Raw genomic sequence first — 18,596 nt, 5'->3', positions numbered from 1 at the left:
CTCCTCTCTCTCCTGCTTCTCTCCGTCTTGGATACGATCGGCTCCGGAGTATCCGGAACGACTTACGGCAGCGTACAACAAAAGGCGAGAGCGTACGTGCACCGTAACACAAAAGCCGGTGTGCTGCGGTTCGCGCCACGCCCATTGCTTATACCAACTTATACAAGGAAAAAAAATATAATACCGTTTATTGTTAAGTGTGCTCTTTTTCAGCACATGCGCGACGGGTATATAGCAATGTGATATATAAGGCACGGTAATTCGGTCTAAGCCGCGCGGAGCCGCAAAGAACTTCAATATATTCTGTATCGTATTCCCATATCATTAACGAATATACAATTAGACTTGATAGGTGTTCCGCAGGAATCCGAGCCAATTTGGCACATAAGTAGCATTTTATTAAAGTCGTCCGATATCACAAAAACTGATGCCGCAATTCGCGCCACGCCCATTGGTTACCGAGTCATACAACGAAGAAGAATATAATGCGTTGTCGTTAAGTATGCTCATTTGGAGCTCATATGAACGACGGAAGCGCGAATAGGATAAATTGACGTATAAAGCGCAATAATTCGCTCTTAATCGAGCTTCATCGAGCGCATGTCCAATGTACATCGATGTCCAATGTACCCATTAACAGGGGCAGGTATATATTTTAATAAGTATGAAATCAATCTCTTAATACTTTATCAAAATTAATTTAATATGTATAATCAGCGAAATCGAGTTATACAAATAAAAGAGCAATTTCCGATTTTATACACGATGAATAAATCCTCATTAGTTTATAAAAATTTTATTTCATCTAAAGTAATTTTTTTAAATAAATAATACAAGAGTTATTTTTCTTTATATTATACAATATTTAAACAGCGATGATCGTTATTAATATTTGAAAAACGAGGACGCAAAATCCAGGCAAACTATAACACTGATTCATAGCGTAGAAAAGTAATTATTCCATAATTTTTGTAATAAACATTTTGTCTTAAATCGCATCAGTCTGTGAGGATATCTTAAAAACTCACGCGAATTTATCGTTCCTAACTTTTCATTATGTTGGCAAGATATAGGCGCGTTTTTGTCTGGAAAGTGTTGACGACGTTGCGCGCTGCTGTCTCGAGACTGTCGTAAACTCTACGATAACAAATTCGTTTACTGTGGTAAAACCGCGCTCTTTACTCGCTATCTCCATTGTCACAGAAATGAGGCTCATTCGAGTGAAGTGTGTGTGCGCGCTCACCGTTAAATATATACAGTAAATTATCTAAAACATCCCGACAACCCTCATATCCTTTCGGATTTGCGTTCTGCAGATATCAAGCTTGAGAATAATTGTGTACTTTAGACTGAAAAGGAATTTACCGTGTTCTTCTTCCGCGTGAAGATTAAATTTCCTTAAACTTTTCCTTAAGTCGGCAAAAACGAATTCACTTCAACATCTTACTTGCTTTGGTAATGTTTCAGTGTTAAACAGTAAGGAAGTGTCATTGAGTAACAAAATCAATCAGTTTTTTATCAATCAGTACATGTAAGTACATCATTAAGTACATATAAATTCGTCTCGTAGAAAAACTCTCCGGCTACATTCGGAAATTATGCAATTATGCGAAGTATTGTATATAATTATATAAAAGCTTTCTCACAAAGTTTTGTTGAAATATAAGCGCGGCATATCGCTAGAGTACAATAACTCGCTACGTGTCGGCACGGGGAAAGGCACGATTTCGAAGGCGTCTCCGAACGACGTAAAATCGATCAGGAAGCGCTCAGTCGAAAATCTTCTCGCGAAAGGAACGGCTTCAACAAACAGGATATGAAGTCATAACCCACATCCGTCGTGGTATACGTACAAGGTAAAAGCTGGAAGCTCCCGCGGATTTTATTCATGCATTACGTCTGTAATGTCAATCTGTTTTCACGTCACGACCGAAGCCGGCATAAATACATTCTGTAAGGCGATGTCGATTAGTTCACCTCCTCTATGGCCATGAATTATGGAGCTTACATAACTTTAATGCGATATAGCGCGCGGCATTACATCGCCTGATTTTAACTACATGCGTCCAATTTCGCCTCACGCAACGCCGAGCGAGAGTAAATTCATTCTCTTTCCCCGCGCGACAGTTAAATTATTGCTTCCCTTCAGAAAATTATTGCGACGATTTACGGCGTGTTACAAAGTAAGCGGAGCAGAAGCGAAAAACTAATCTCAGAGAACATTGAAATTCTAGATATATAAATGATAATTACAGAACGTACAAATGATATGAGAGTACAACTCGTAAGAATTTATTTACGTAGTTATATTTAAAATTGTTTAAATTACTATGCTCGCGCGTTACATCTCATGATTAGTTTTGCGAATTTTCGTTTCGAAAGGTCACCCGATGTACCGCCGCGTGTCTGCAGAGTGCTAAGCGCCGCTGCCATCCTCCATGGATGGAGCTATGTAGTTCTCATCTTCTCATATTCGGGAAGCCGCCTTTCGGAGAAAAGTCGCGACGCTATGAAACGAACCAGCAGACTTTCAGCCCTTGGTAAGTAGCGGCAAAGTCCACCTATCAACAAGCCGCCGCGTGTGTTCGTTAAGCGTGCGCGGCTGTGTACGTCGAGATAGGAAGAAGGATGGTAAATATTATACGGGGAGGTGAAGAGCACCGACACTCTCGCTCGCCGTCTACCCCCTCATTCAAGCCTGGCGTGGTATCTTATGATATTGAGGGGATCGGAGCATGCGTGTTAGGGATTACTCACTTTTGCCAGGTCGACCACCCCTGGAATGCATGACGGCGGTAACGTATTTTCGAAGGGCACGCAGTTTACTCTGTTTTCCACGTGATTGAAACGAACCGCCTTCCGTCCCGGAAGAATAACGACCGAAACAATTACTTCTACATGAGACTTCGACGACTGAACCGTTTTTGTTTCCATCGACAAAATTTACACGAATGAGAAAATTGTTCTTGCAATTTGTTTCTTATAACATATATAGAATTATAAAATTTACTAATTATCTAAATTCTAAAATATTCTCGCAACAATAATTATATAAGAAACACAAGGTACAATATAAATCATATCTCGTATATATATAAATCAAGTTATAAATAAGTGTCACAATATACTTGCACAGCTTTCAAAGTCAAATGCCTGCGCATATAACTTGCGCGACAAAAAATAGACGTCCATTCATAAATAGATCGAGTCGGTTCCGGAATTATACGCTTCAGCGAATCGATATATTTGAAGAAAGTGGTTTTCCTCTACCCGTTTTACGCTACTACAATTGTGAGACACGCGAATGTATTGTACTAGCAACCCTTGTTCCCGACAGCAGCGCATCTAAAGTGATCAATCAGTGAGGTTTCCATGAATGTGCACTCAGTCACTCAATGTACTCTGCTCCTACCACGCGACGCGTCGCAAGCTGAGCTCACGCCTTCTCAGTTTCTCAGCCGCAAGGCGACACAATAACGAGACCCCGGACTGTTTACAGTGACGAAACGTATACACCGTATGCGTCATAGCGGTGGATCTAAATCGGGATGGAGAGGACAACGGTGCCGTTGTACGCGATTTGGAAACACGCGCTCGGTCTCCCTGTGACCCTCTCTCACGCCTCTCCCGGAGTAGCCGGAGCGTGATAATCCTTCTTCTACAATGGGCGCCGCGTGCGACACGTGTGTACATACACGGATAACCCTGTCGCCTGTCACAGTCTTAAATCTAGTTTAGCTCGACAAAAATCCCGAGATTATCGAGCTTAATTAATCGTCGATCGACGATGATCTGTGCCGAATGCGTGAGACTCGACGTAAGCGCGCAAAAAGCACAGCGCAAAAAGTAATGAGATAGTTGGAAATTTGAAGGGCGGTCACGTCTCGTTGAGAGTCAATATTGCGTTATACGAGTCTCGTTAATATGGCTCTTTTAATTAAACCCTTCATTGTTCGAAAACGTTAAAATCATGGGGCTCTGGACACAATGGTAATGGCGAGGAAAGTTTTATAATCTTGCCTTGTCGCTGATTATTATTTATGGTATCGTTGTTTCTCATGTCAATTCATACAGAAATATACATAATAAAAATGTATATTTTTATTTTATTTAACGATTGAATAACTAATTGTGCTATGAAAAAATTGTATTTTTATTAAAAAAATATATCGTGCGCGAAAATTCTCTATTCTATATCTTTCATTAATTAAATAACGTGAAGCGGAATGAATTTAGCAGGTTACTACACTTCAATTATTTTCAAGGACGTTTTTATTACTCGGCAGTTCCTCGAAGATCGTTAAGGTGTTCTATAACAGGCTACGCTTTGCAGATATCGCGTGAAACGGTCGCATTTTAAAGTAAAAATCCGTTTCAATCAGGGCTTGTTAAAATGTGCGTTAATAAGTAAGATTTTAACGATTTTAATGTACGTTACGTATATATTTAATATACGTTACATATGTAATACATGCTACATGTGCGTTTATCCTGTATCTGGAATTTATCCACTGCCACGCTTAATCCTTTATGAACGAATTAAATGCCTCAGCCGTGAACGTGGTTATAAACATTTCGCAATCGGATATGCTCCAAGTGTTCGTCGAATATCTATATATCTGAAGTTACGACATTCCGCGCAATATTCTTTTCACGAAATTAAACCCTGGCTTTAAAACGAAAAAGTTGATATCGTCGCAACGTAGACGTAATACTTTCGAATAACATTTGCATGGTTTATCACGTACGTGAGCGTTAAGCAAACATTTCTTGCGCCAAATAAATTTTAAAATGTAAACAAGCATGGTGCAGACCGTTTGGCGCCAGATGAGTTCACTGCACTTTGCATTTCGCCAATATTTTTGTATTGTCCCATGAGACCCCGTATTGTCCCGTAGATCCCGCATACAGTTGTTCGATCTGTCTGCTATATTCGTGGGTGAATTTATCTGTCTAACGTTGCGCACGAAATCTCGCGTATTCGGCAAAAAATTTTTAACCGTTGCAACTCCGCGGTTTATTACAGAAAAGTTTGTTGCAGATCTTTTATCAATTGCATTTTCGAAATTAAATATAATCAAGAAGGTAAACCGCTGATATAAAAAGCTTTCTCAATAATGTCCGAATATTATACAGACATTTTTAAATGTATTGTTACGTACGTAATAATATTATTAAACGTACATACAAGATGTTACAAGTCAGGTCAATAAAACTTCAGGATCTTATTGGAAATTGAATTTAAAACAAAAAAGTTCCTATAAATATATAGATTCGGAAACGCTTCGTTGAAAAGTTATATAGCTAATAAATTTCGAAGAATTTCGTTTTTCGATAATTTAAAAAAAAATAATCCTTTAAAACTCTTCATTCTTTAAAAAAAGAAACAAAATAAATTTTACGGGTAATTAAATAGCAAACTAAATTACACCAATTTTATTTAATTCCGATAAGGCGTTTAAAAGAAAATAAACTCAATAACAAAAAAAGCAGAAATTTGAAAAAATCTTTCTATGATCTTTGTGTAAATACTACATTCGTAACGTTCGTTTTAGTGTAACAATTAGTAGCTAGTTATTTTTGAAAATTATTTAAAGACGTGATTTTTTGAAGTTTAGCGTTTATTAACTTTTTAACGAAGCGTTTTCAGACCTATGTTTATAGTAACTTTTTTGTCCAAATTCAATTTCCTATAAGATCTTGAAGTTTTATTGACCTAACTTAGAACACCCTGTATATTACAATAACAAATGGCTTGCAATTCTTACAAATGTGATTTGTAAGTTTGCTCAAGAAATGTTTCTTCTAAAAAAACCGCGAACTCTACGAAATTGCACAGTCATTTTCTTATTCTCTCTCCCTCTTTCCCTACTCTTTCTCTGTCTCTCTCTCCCTGTCTCTCTCTCTCTCTCTTTCCTTCACACACACATACATCGGTTTAGCAATACCTACAATAATATATATCTCAATTTCTACTCCTACATTGACCTTATAGAATAGAATTCTTCAGTTTACCTGTGGCATGTAACACTATATATAAGGCGACTCAGAGGAACAAAATAACATTTCAACAACAAATTTTACATATTTTAACTTCGTACACCTTAAGATCAATTTTTCCTTTTAATGAATACTTGATACAAGACATGTATTTATAGCAAATTCAAAGTTTTGCAAATAAAATTCGTAGTTTTACGCCAGCTCTTTTCTTGCTTGATAGAATCTGATCAATCCCGAATCGTTTCTTTAACTGTCGAAAATAAAATATCGAAGCACTGATATTTTTCGAGGGGTATAAATAAAAGAGAAATAAACAATCTTTGACAAATTAAACTATTCTAACACACAATTAAATATAAAAATTTTAATGCCGTCTCAAATTCCTTCTTATTCCTTCTTGAAGAAATTTTAATTTCAATCTAAAATATTAAAGTTGAATACTAAAATCTTCTATTAAAACTTGACCCCAGATCCATCAATTTGTGATTTCAATCCAAGATATTTATAGTTGAATATTAAAACCTTCTATTAAAACTCGACTTCAGATTCATCAATTTACGATTGAATGAGAATTGGATTTCTCCGCGACACTCTGTATAATTGTATAACTGTGATTCACCACGTACCTCTAGAGAGCGAAGGAATCCCGAAGGCGTTCCGGCGTGCCGTTCCACGGCGATATACGCGGATAATAAAGTCCGACTCTCGAACGCTGCGCGAACACTTTCGAATCACCACTCTGCGAACGATTCCGATTCCATCGCCAATATAATCCGGCAAGTAACAACAACGACGGCACGGCACGGCACGGCACGGCACGGCGCGCGGCGCGGCGGGTCGCGGGCGCGCGTATTTACATTCCGCGACTCTTTGCACGACCGTTTGTCGGATGGCGAGGACGGTGCCAAGGGGGATGCCCGCGAGCCTCGACTCACACGTGTCCGCGATCACGCCGCGTTCTACACTCGCGCGCGCGAAACAACGTTAAACAACGCACTGTTTTCTCACTACACTGGTATCAGGTACGCCACCGTCCTCCGCGGCGTTCGCGGCTCCGCATCGGAGCGAGGTCGGGGACTGTCGAGAGATTTGTGATCGAAGTGCGTCCTGCGGCGAAAGATCGCGGTGTCGCGTCGCGGTGACGTTTTTACCTCCTCCGTTCTCCGTGTTATTATTTCTTTTTCTCTTCGTGCCGAGAAGACGCCGCGCCGTAGGTATGCCGTAATCGAGATCGCGCGTATTATGACGCAGCAAGCACCGGGGAGCTCTGGGCGCTGCTGCTCCGCGCGATTGTCAGATTCCGGAGAAATGGACCAGCGCGCGCTGGATCTTGCGCTCCGTTTCTCACGCAACGGGGAGGATGCCGAGGGGAGGCCGGGAGAAAGGGAGTGGGGACGGAGTGGCGACGAGTCGGATGCCGATTGATATAAGAAACGCGTTGGCGAGCGTGGCCGTTGGCGATCCGTCCCGCGAAATCCCCGCGAGAGCCACACACGCCGCCGTTCGTGGTGTGTTCCGGGCACGCGAAGGGAACGGCCGAAAAATCCCGTACAAGAGCACCGGCAGGTGTACCTCGGCGGACGTCCACGCTCGCTCTGAGGGTGTTCGGCGGCTTTGATCTCGTGCGCATCCGCGCCGCGCATTACGCTCACATCATTGGCCCGACGGACCGACACCGATCTCCCACCATTGACCCCGGGCCGGCAGGGATTCTCGATTCTCCTCCGGCAGGATTCTGCCTGCCTTCTGCCGATGCCTAGAGATGCTCGAGGTACTCCGTAGTATCTGAGTATCAATATATACTTCGACTCCGCGATACACTACTAACGAGCGTTGTCGGCATTGACATCTGACTTCCGGCGTTCCCCGGCGACCCCGGCAAACTAATTCTTTCTCTTTACGAGTCGCTGGCACTTTATGAGTAATGCCGCTAAAAAGAGTATTGTTAGTTTATGACAATCTGTCTGCAACGTAGAGCGATAAATATTTATAGATTCGTAATACAGGAATATTTCTTACGTCAGCCGTAACTAGGACCTTTTCATTATTGTGGAATTACACGGGGAGACTTTCCACCGAAAAATATTTTCCGCGGCTGTCTAGTTATCCGCGACTATTACTCATTCGCCTTCCTCTATTATTCTTCTGCGCCAGACAGCATTGGACGCAAAGTGTGTAATGCAATATAAATTTATTTAGCGGAGATATTCCATTTCTACCTGCTTCAGAGTCAAATATAGATTTTTTTTTATCTTGCAAGTTTCAAAACCGAGACTTTATCTGTCGCTTGGCTTGTATACTTACGTACGTAATTTAGTTAAGGTAAGTTCTTTTAACTAATTTCGAAAACAGAACGAAAGTAGAGAACTTTGCAAGTCTCGAATTAATTTCTGAACTTTGCTAAAAAAAAATTCTAAAAACAGCAACAAGTAGATTATAAAAGTTGATGTAAATGCAATATAAAGAAAACGGTAACTTAAAAAAATATATAGATAATAGCATAAATAGCGCGAAGTGAAAAATTTTAAATGTTTTAAAATATTATTAACAGTCAAAATTTGCAGGAAGTGCTTGATCAATAAAATAAAAAAGGACATTCAACATTTACCTTTTAAGTAGTATAATAAAAAATACGGAGATAAATACAAAAAGAATGGTGTCAATAGAAAAAAAATTCATACGAAAGTATATAAGTGCTGGTCTACAACTTGCTTTAAAGGGTATTTAAGCTTTAAGCCGTAAGAAATTAACCAATCAAAATCGAGTATTTTCCTCACATTCCATTATGATTGGTAAATTTCTTACGGCTTAGAGCTTAAATATCCTTTAAAGCAAGGTTGTAGACCAGCACTAATGTAAGTCGCGATAAGGCAAATTATGAAACTTTAAATAGGCCGGTTTGAGTAGTTTCGTGTTAGCAATGTCGAGACAGAAAAGTAGATAAATGGGGAACATTGCTAAGACGTAGCACCTGAGGCGAGAAAGAAGAAGTGACGTTCGTACTATTAACCCAGGGCGGTAGAAGAGAAGAGAAACCTTTACTGCTCCAGGATCTTCGTTGAGCGCCATTACGCCGAGAATAAGAAATAATTGCGTGGTACAGAGGGTCAAAGTCGTGAGAGCGACCTGCTGCTTGTGATCCGCCACAATACCAGCGACCTTTAATCTCGTCTCGTCCGTCCCTATTTCTCTCCTTCAGTTTGCGACTCATCTATCTTATATCCTTGTGTACTGACCGTAAATACGAAAGCCCCAAACCGATTTTATCGCAATAGACTGAGCCGAATCAATTGCTTTCTTGTATACCGCAATAAATTGGAAGGTTTGATGATGGTGTGTTTATCTTTATAAGACCTGTTAACTTTCAATATGTAGTATAGATTTATATGAATTATTTCGCTGAATCACGATCACAGGAAGTATACATGTTAAACATGCTTTTTCTCATCACACCATCACAGAAGTCCACCGCATTAAAATTATGATTGTTGCTATGATTTTAAATAATCTTAGATTTATTTATTTATAAAATTAATCATTAAACAAATTACTAGTTGCGCTGAAGCTTTTAAGTTTGAATAAATATAAAATTGTTTTTTTTTTATAAATTTTATGTACACACACGTTATAATATTTATACATTTTTGTTTTATTCGGTAGATAAATTGTATGTACATTTATCTTTTATCAGTAAATCACAACTAGTATCGTAAATACATAGACTTTTTATCGTTAATGCTGATATGGATATTGATAACAGTTAATACATACACCAAAAAATATAGGTATTGATGTATTTATCTGTTGTAAAGTATGAATGCCAGTATGCTTATCTGCTGTAAGTTTTTAAAAGTATTAGCAGCAAGTTACGCTCCGTTGGTAAAGAGAAAGTATTAGAGTATTGGCATACTATCTGCAGATAAGTACTAAAGAGTATCAGTACTCGATATATTTGCACCGACTGAGTAAAATCATGGATGATAACATAATTGTAAACATCATTTATTCTACCTATATACAAATAATTTAAATTTATGGAATAGAATTATATACATAATCCGGATACTACTAGAAAGTACTTTAAATTATAATTGATTTATATACATTTATTTATCGTGCAATCGAATCACGAGAGATGGTGCTGATCGTTTCATTTAATATGTCATTGTTGCTTTATTTATCGTTCAGGCGAAATCTTGCTTATGAATGTAATAGTTCAAAAAATTTATTTGTTTTTATTTTATAATTAATTATTTAATATAATATGTTTTAATTTATACACATAAAATATATATATAAGTAAATATAATTAGCTTATAATAAATATCACATCCATATATTCAATTCATATTATGTATAACACAAATAAACAGAAAAAAAGAACGAGAGAATATAAAGAAATGTAATAAGGATAAAGAAATATAATAAGATATATTTTAAATAGATAAAAGCTTTTAATATTACACATTCATATTATTGCTAAAATTAAACTGAGGTTTATAAATCGTGAATTAACGTACATAACTGAACACTTTACACGGCCAGGCTCAATAAAAGCGCAGTGCCGCGTTTTACCCAGAAGTCCGAACCTTGTGTTCCAGCTTTGAGATCTACAGCAACTACGAACGCAGATCTCATTTGGTCGCCGCTCCTCTGGGGGTAATAATAACAAGGACAGCTGTAGAACTCTGTGAAAGTTAAAGCGAATGTTGGTTGTAATTGATAAAGTCTGTTTCTTCCAGCGACCGCAGGCGTATTTGCGCGCGAAGAAAATCAGAACGCAGTACCTAAAGTGATTTTGATATTTGCATGTTATATTTTACCTTTGACTTTCTTTTTAGCTTGCTCGACGGGTCGAAAATGAATCACCGGCATGTTGCATACAAGTTGCATGGGAGCGGGCTCGACGAGAATGCCATTCTCTTTATCCCAGCCGGCGCCTTCCAGAAAAATGAATCGTATGTACACGCCGTCCTAAAATAAAATTATGCAATTAATAAAGTAAATATTAGTAAATATACAATTGTTCAAAATATGCACGTTTACGATTGTTATATCATAATTAGTAAAAATAATATGCTTTCTATAATCGATTTCTCGCAATTTCTGTATTGAAGAAAATCTATGGAAAGAATATAAAGGGCATGCAAGATTATTGTTTGTTGTAAGAAAATTTCTCGTTCTGAATTTCGCACAATTAATATATTTTACTGCGTACTCGAAGTTAGTCATATGTAAGAACGGTAGAATTTTTATCTCAAACTGTTATATAAATGGGATATTTGTATTAACAAATCAACACTATTGTTCAAGCAAGGAATGTATCCCAGGTAGCAGGATGACATCTAAAGACGTATTAATACCGTTTTATTGACGTTATATAGAGACGTCATTAAGACGTTATTAATACGTCATTTGACGTCACTCTGCTACCTGGGATAAGCTTCTTATAGTAAAACGGTGCTCGATATTATTCGTCCCGGACTGAAACTGGTCCGATGAGCAATTAGTCTAATCGCTCGTAGTTACCGCGGGCGGCTCGATTATAGCAGACTCGTCCGTTGAGAAGACAGTAAACTCCCATGACAACGAATCGATAGATACGTTCCACAGTCTCGCCGAAGTTTGTAGTACCGCAGTAAGGAATCCGGTTGGAAATGTATACGCAGCTAGCCAGAAGAGCAATGGCGGATGAGTGGTTTGAGCCCAATTGGCGAAGTGCTCGACTCGATTGATTAGATCCCTCGTCCAAGCGCCGAGCAGTTTCAAAGACGGATACGCGGTCAGCCATAAAGACGGTACTCTCCCGTCGTATATGCACGCGAAGATTTCTTCTAACTCTCGCGACATCACCACCGATCCCTTAATTCCACGTTGAAGTTCCTCAAGGCTGTCGCGAGTTTTCGCCAACAGCACGTTGTACCGTCCGATCTCTTGAAGAAGCACCACGTCCAACGGTGTTTTATACGGCCCTATCAGTTTCTCCGTTGTCTCGTAATCGATCGTTTCCGGTATTTTTGAGATAATATCGCTCGCGAGTTGCATTACCTGCAGAAAATGAATATACTCAAGATAAAATTAATAAAGTAACAATAACAGACAATGTCGATTAAAACAGAATAAATATCAAGACTATTTGTGAAGTTTAAAAATGTATAATCTATCATATGCCTACTTATTATCTTTTATGTTTTTTTTACTTTTTTAATTAAACAGGAAAGATAAGTTTTACACTCAACAGCTTTATTTACTTACCTTCTGTTCCTTGTCCTCGTCCAACTCGACGCTGACCACTTGTACTTGAAGACTCATGAGAGTCTGAAGCATATTTCTGGCCTCCATCATTAGGCAAGTGATATCCGCGTTTGGATGTTGACCAAACACCTCCGGCTTGTCGATGTTCGGCAGAATCGTGATAAAGTCGCGATAGGAATCCAAGGAGCCGTCGCGAGGTACGTAATAGGTGGGCAGCGATGATAAACGATAATGGGGAGTAGTCAGGGCGTCTTCCGTGAAATATTGCTGGATGTATGTCATCAACAACCGGCGATCCCAGTCGTCGGTCACGTGACCACCATAACAAACACCTGCTATAAGATATTTCAAAGATTCCCACGGTGTGACTGGATATTCATCCAGGTAAACTTGCAGCAGGTTCTCGGAAACCTGGAACAGATATCCCGCTATTATGACGATTGTGCGCTTCTCTATCACCGGGCGTCGCTTTGACGAGACAAATTTAAACGTTGTAAGAAACATTATGGCTTGAGAGATACCATCTTCCTAAATAAATTGCAAAATAAATAAAAAGCTTTCGACGTTTGTGCACACTCACAACTTTTGCTTGAAAATACCTCGAAATCGGAGTCGTTAAAGCTGTAGACTACGTTCCAACCAAGTTGCTGGAATTTCTTCCGTTCTAGAAGAATAGAGTGGAAGAAGATCAGCGTGAATAGTAGCTTTTTATATTTAGACTTTTCTTGGCACAAGTCGAACTGCGTTTCGGTGATTAAACCGTAAAGGCGCTTCATGTTCGCTTTTAATCCTTTTGGCGGCTCGGTAGTCATTTTTATCCCGGCTTGAAGGATCGATATTGGAAACTGAGAGGTCGGACTTGAGCTAAGCCATAATCTGTAAAAAAAATTAAAAGTTTATTTTTAAAACATTTATATCGTTACATCTAGTTGTGTTTATAAATACTTTGATTTTTATAACTGTATTCTTCGTAATAAATTTTGTTGAAAATATTTGTTTTAATTATTTCACTATTCACAACAAATTTAAAATTATTAATACTTATTATGATTACTTCCGTCGTACTACATTGCGTGAAAAAATGGTATTGCATGAAGAATATAGCAAGAATAAGGCAGTATTTCATAACTTTGGCATACCTAAATCTTGGATGTAAAGTTTGGCCGCCAGAGCTGAGCGTTTCCACGATTTTATCGAGCTTGGGCATCCAACTGAGCGCGAGGTGGCAATTCGCAAGAAATACCCAAGATCCTTCTTTGGCACCGATCTCTATCATGCTGCGCAGAGAATAAAATAATATGAAAATCACTGGGGAATTTTGTACCAAATATTAATCCAAACTTTGAACATTAATATTATCGAGCTGACATATTTAAAATTTTATTCAAAGTAAAGAATAAAATACGACTGTTTTAAACTCTTCTTATTTCTTTGATTTCAAAGTATCTTAAGTAATATAACACAAATATGTTGTACAATTGTGTATATGCTTCTTATAAGTAACCTCGTAGCAATAGGAGCCTGTCCCTGGCCTAGCGATAACGTTAGGAAATTAGCAGTCATGCCCTGATTATCCGCTAACTGCGCGAGCACCCCGGTAGGATCCACGCCGGGCGAAAGAACGAATATCAGTGGTGTCCGCGCCACAGAATCATCTAGCACTGCTTTTAGATCGAGTACAGGAGGTTCCACGAAATTTGGACCGAGAATGCGCACAATATAGGTCATGATGCAGAAAGATATTCTGTCAGGTCGACAGCTGCGGATGAATAACATTTTCTGAAACTCGTTGCACCCTCCCTCCCATTCGCCGACCAGCGATGTAGCTTCCGGTTCGGTGCTGATGTACCTGCGGATTGTTAAACGGGTTTATGAGAAAATACTGCATAAAAATATATATTTCAAAAAATATTATTTTTAATGAATATCATGTTTATATTCAAAATAAATGATTATAAGAATATACATATATAACGTGTCATTTTCTGATATCTTCATATTGTTATAATACAATAAGAAATTAAAAAGAATTAATAGAGAGAAAAAGAGAGAGAGAGGGAGAGAGAGAGAGAGAGAGAGAGAGAGAGAGAGATCAACGCTTGTTATAAGCAAAGCTATGAAAAAATGTCAACGGCCAAAATACGAACAATAGGTTGTTGGATTTTAAAATTATATTTAAAATAAAAAAAAATTATATATTGTCTAGTTTCTCAGTTAATTCTTCTTTTTGATGAAATCTAAAATGTCTTTTAAGTCGATATTAGACAAATACATTGATTTCTTTTCGTGGCTTTATTAGCACATAGTTACATGCAACTTAAATTAGCCGCAAAGGCAGCTAAAAGAAGAGTCTGGTAAAAATGATCTATCAAAGAAGCTGAAGCGTCGAAATAGCGTGACGAAATAACGATGTGACGTTGTACGACGTCGTACGCACCAATTGTGCCAATCTCGCGAGAGCTGCTCGAAAGAAGAAACGAGTCCGTGAAATCCGGGCAGCTTGTCGAGTTCCGTGATGTTGTCCCAAGTTTCATCCGGCAGCCACGGCACGGGTTTGTCCGGCTGATTTTCTCGGTCCAGCACGATCCCGCCGCGGAGCAGAAACGCGTATTCTCCTGGGATGATCTTACCTTGCGCATCCAATATCTTGACACATATGTGAAAAGAGAAGAGTAGTTTGTGCTGCTCGAACAGACCTCGGCACGTGTTCCTATTCGCCGAAAATAAAATCCATCAGATCAGTTTGTTTTTCTCTAAGACTGCACATTTTTCTTCTGCGTATATAAAAAAATATCCGCAAAGTAGAAGGACTGTAACGGCATGGCGTCACATTACGTTGAGCGTGTGCGCGCGCGCGCGCGTCTCAACATTTTCCAACAAAACATTGATTTATGATGCTGTGTAAAAGATAAGAGACTAGTAAAAACAAGATACATTTTTCATTAAAAAAGTTTTCTCGCCAAGATTATATATTACGTTAGTATACATTCTCATTTAAATTAATGTTAAAAAATTCTTTTAAAGGATTATCGTTTGAAACGGTGTTATGCATCGTTTTATGAAAGAGAGATTGCAATTTATCCTAGTTATTTCGTTTTAATGCAAATTAATGATGACAGTTAGACATCACAGAATAAAAGAAGGCAGAGTATTCAGAAATTCGAATCGTAACTCTTGTTTATCAGTAAAAATCAAAGTTTTTGTAATTAAGAAATTAAAAAATGGATTTTTGCACTCAATTATACCTGTAAACCGCGTATGTATGATAATCATTTAAACTATTGATCCTCTCGTGTAAGTTTATTTTTTTAGGGCTCTTGTCGATGGAAAGCATAAACAGTGCGTTGTATGCATCGAGGGAGAACTGATACATGGGATCGATAACGCTCATGTCGTTCAGGACGAAAAAAAGAATCGAGGCACGCTTCGAGCATGGCTGATAGTCTTCTCTCGCCATATTTATCTCTTTTTCTGTCTGTTCAGCAACAGTTAGAGATTCCTGAATGGAGATAGACGTCGCCTTTGATGTCTGCAGGGTATTTAGCAAGTCTAAGTCATCTAGAAGAGTCTCTCCCGCCACGCTCAGCAAACTAATAAGAAAACATATTGACATATTTTGTTAATTATCTCAGTTAATTATTTGTAAGTAATATTAAGAGTTAACGATTAAAACAAATACCCGGCTAACAAATATTCAAATATATCGAGAATAGATTTGGAAAGTTCCTGCTGCAAATTTTATCGATAGGATGCCGGTAAAAATGTAATAAAATCTGTTAACAGAATATGATAGCAGGAAATGAGAAACTGCAAAAACCGAACGAAATCTGCCATTTCATAACTATTTAAATGATGTATTCCATTCAAATGTTTACGAAATGACAGATTCTGTTCGGTTTCTGCCGACAATCTGTTGTCAGATTATATTGACAGGCTTTACTGTGTGCTGCAAAGCACGAGTTTAATGTGGATTCAAATACTACTGAATCTGCGATATCTGAGCAAATCTGCTGCCAATCTGTTATACTGCGAGCAGTTTGCTTGCTGGATGACTAATATATTCAATTATGTGTAGAATAAAGTACATCGCGCGTAAGTCTATACGTTTAACAACGAAAAACGTTTGAACTTAAAGCTCATGGCCCATATTCTCAGTTCATTTTTATCATAAATGAGCGCATTTAGCACATAGTTTATGTTACATATACTATATATAGAATCTCAGAAATAAATGCGCGCATTTATCGATAAAAGTGAACTGAGAATACGGGCCCTATGGCAATTTCGTAGAACTCACTAAAGTATTTTATCTTCTAGTTCTTTGAGAGTCCGTTTATCGGATGCGATTGTGAGAACCAAATTGTCTTTCTGTTCTTCGAGCTGCGGCTTCTCTTTCCTGACCACAATTGCTAGGAGCTGCGCTTCAAGCCCTATACACGCGCGGGGTAGAGTTATATTCCCTAATCTTGTTCCATCTTTCTCTAAAGTATACGATAAGACTATTAGTTACCCTGCTCCTTAATGGTGAAGTTGCATAATGTCGTTTTAGTTGAAATCTCCGGAGCATAGTGGGGATTCGAGAGTTTCGTAGTCATAAACAGCCGGAATTGTTCATTGTAAGTGATCATTTTGTCGTTAAATCGGATCATCACTTGATCACCTGCAGCGTCAGAGACGTAGAATAATGAAGATAATAGGCAAAATGAAACAAAATTAGTGCCTGTATTTTATGTTAAATATTGCTTTTGTTTTATACTGAATTAATCCGATCCGAGTTAAATATACAAAAAATATATAAATATTTTCTTATTTATATTATTTTTCTCTTTGACGATGTAAATAGATATTTATATTAAAAATAATTTTTAACATTTTTTAATTTTAATGAATACATAAATTTTTTATAATTTATGTAGAAATATATTGCAAAATTACGCGAATATAATTATATAATAGCGACGTTAAATTCTACCTGATTTAATGAAAGCTTTTTGGAGAATCGGGTTCAAACCCGGATCGAGGGTCTCTGCAATATTTTCGAGCAGTACTGGGTTTCCGAACTGAATTGTTTTTTCCAGAACTCTCATAAAGTCCGCTTGACCAAAGTCGATTACTTTCAGTGACTGCGATTATAATTGTTACATTAAAATGATAAAGTAAATTCTCTGATTTCGCCGGTTTAAAATCGTTTCATCTCAAATTAGTTATTTAATTTTAACGTAAAATCCAATATATCATTGGCATATGTATTGCTGGAGGGGTATTAGTTTCTTTGATGGATATCGGTGCCGCGGTACCGCGGACATTTACGTTTTTCGCCTCCATATTTTTGATCCATTTCACCGCCTGACATTGCGGATCGATTACGAGGGGCCAACGTGTTCCTCGTGTCACTATGATGCCGTTCTCTGTGCTGAATCCATCGGATGGTAATCCTTGAATGTTCCACTCCCGGATTGTCGATGGATCAGCTAGAAACTCCCTCACATCTAGATTTGGTGATGTCGGTATTCCTCTATCATACACCTTAATAACCATTCGATAAATTACAGTACGGACATTAATTTGCTATTTATATGAGAGAAACTGATCGCTTTTATGATAAAATAAAAATATAAAATGTAAAATATACGTAACGAAAATTAATCCCCTATTTTCTCTATTCTATTTTAATAGTCCTTGTTACAAAAATGTGATTGAGATTGCATGTAATGCGTCATTAGTTTGAAAATTCTACGGAGAGAAATTTCAAGAGAAATTCTAGAGAAATTTTCAATGCGGTTTGATGAAGAATTATGAAAAGAAAGAGGAAAACGAATTTTGAACTTACCTCTTTGGACCAAATGCTCATTAGTTCCTGTCTATAACTGGATACAAACGGACCGAGGTAAGACACAAATCCGGTAGATATCAAGCAATCACCGAGCAGCCAGTCGAAACACTCGGTTAATGACGCCACTGTGTTCTCCCATATAATTCGTTCATCAGAAAGACCGTCCACCAACATCCCGGCACGCTCTAATTTCAGCTTTAATAGTTCAGCCTGAGAGAAAGAGAATTATACGAGAGTAATTATACGAAGTTAAGGCCGGTTTTCACACGCAATGATTGGTGGCGCCAGGCCGCGCCAGTCGACTAACGCCAGTAAAAATGCAAGTGTAAACACTTGATACAAACTGGCGCTAGTAATGTGGCGTTTACTGGCGGTTATTGGCCAAAGCATATAACCTCAAATTTGGAGGTTATATGCTTGCTGTCATTTACTGTGTGTTTAATAAATGTTAAATATTTTCTATATTATACGCCAATCACTGTGTAAATACTTGTGAGTTTGCTAGTCG

At 38.1% G+C, this 18,596-nt stretch overlaps 2 protein-coding genes across 7 annotated transcripts in view; both read right to left on the bottom strand.

Annotated features, from left to right (window-relative positions):
* The window catches only part of LOC112452369 (protein tincar), a 151,011-nt gene extending 143,434 nt beyond the window's left edge, over nucleotides 1–7,577 (bottom strand). For 5 of the 6 annotated variants that reach the window (XM_025012534.1, XM_025012530.1, XM_025012535.1 and 2 more), the window contains exon 1: nucleotides 6,627–7,577. The gene's annotated coding sequence lies outside the window, so the exon portion shown is untranslated. The remainder of the gene's footprint in view (nucleotides 1–6,626) is intronic. The other variant, XM_025012537.1, reaches the window with a different exon arrangement.
* Nucleotides 7,578–10,485: 2,908 nt separating this feature from the next.
* The window catches only part of LOC112452378 (dynein heavy chain 2, axonemal), a 52,422-nt gene continuing 44,311 nt past the window's right edge, over nucleotides 10,486–18,596 (bottom strand). Inside the window, exons 50-63 of the mRNA XM_025012542.1 lie at nucleotides 18,086–18,298; nucleotides 17,566–17,781; nucleotides 17,228–17,378; nucleotides 16,766–16,915; nucleotides 16,553–16,685; nucleotides 15,501–15,845; nucleotides 14,693–14,965; nucleotides 13,760–14,104; nucleotides 13,395–13,532; nucleotides 12,855–13,131; nucleotides 12,256–12,666; nucleotides 11,530–12,048; nucleotides 10,824–10,974; nucleotides 10,486–10,688 (exon numbers count right to left, since the gene is read on the bottom strand). Of these exons, the coding sequence (XP_024868310.1) occupies nucleotides 10,534–10,688; nucleotides 10,824–10,974; nucleotides 11,530–12,048; nucleotides 12,256–12,666; nucleotides 12,855–13,131; nucleotides 13,395–13,532; nucleotides 13,760–14,104; nucleotides 14,693–14,965; nucleotides 15,501–15,845; nucleotides 16,553–16,685; nucleotides 16,766–16,915; nucleotides 17,228–17,378; nucleotides 17,566–17,781; nucleotides 18,086–18,298 (3,477 nt within the window). The 3' untranslated portion in view covers nucleotides 10,486–10,533. The remainder of the gene's footprint in view (nucleotides 10,689–10,823; nucleotides 10,975–11,529; nucleotides 12,049–12,255; nucleotides 12,667–12,854; nucleotides 13,132–13,394; nucleotides 13,533–13,759; nucleotides 14,105–14,692; nucleotides 14,966–15,500; nucleotides 15,846–16,552; nucleotides 16,686–16,765; nucleotides 16,916–17,227; nucleotides 17,379–17,565; nucleotides 17,782–18,085; nucleotides 18,299–18,596) is intronic.

This window comes from Temnothorax curvispinosus, unplaced genomic scaffold, assembly GCF_003070985.1.
Source record: "Temnothorax curvispinosus isolate PA1 unplaced genomic scaffold, ASM307098v1 QBEX01003323.1, whole genome shotgun sequence".
NCBI lineage: Eukaryota > Metazoa > Arthropoda > Insecta > Hymenoptera > Formicidae > Temnothorax > Temnothorax curvispinosus.
Note: the sequence above shows the minus strand (reverse complement) of the source record. Positions and strands in the feature narration are given on the sequence as shown.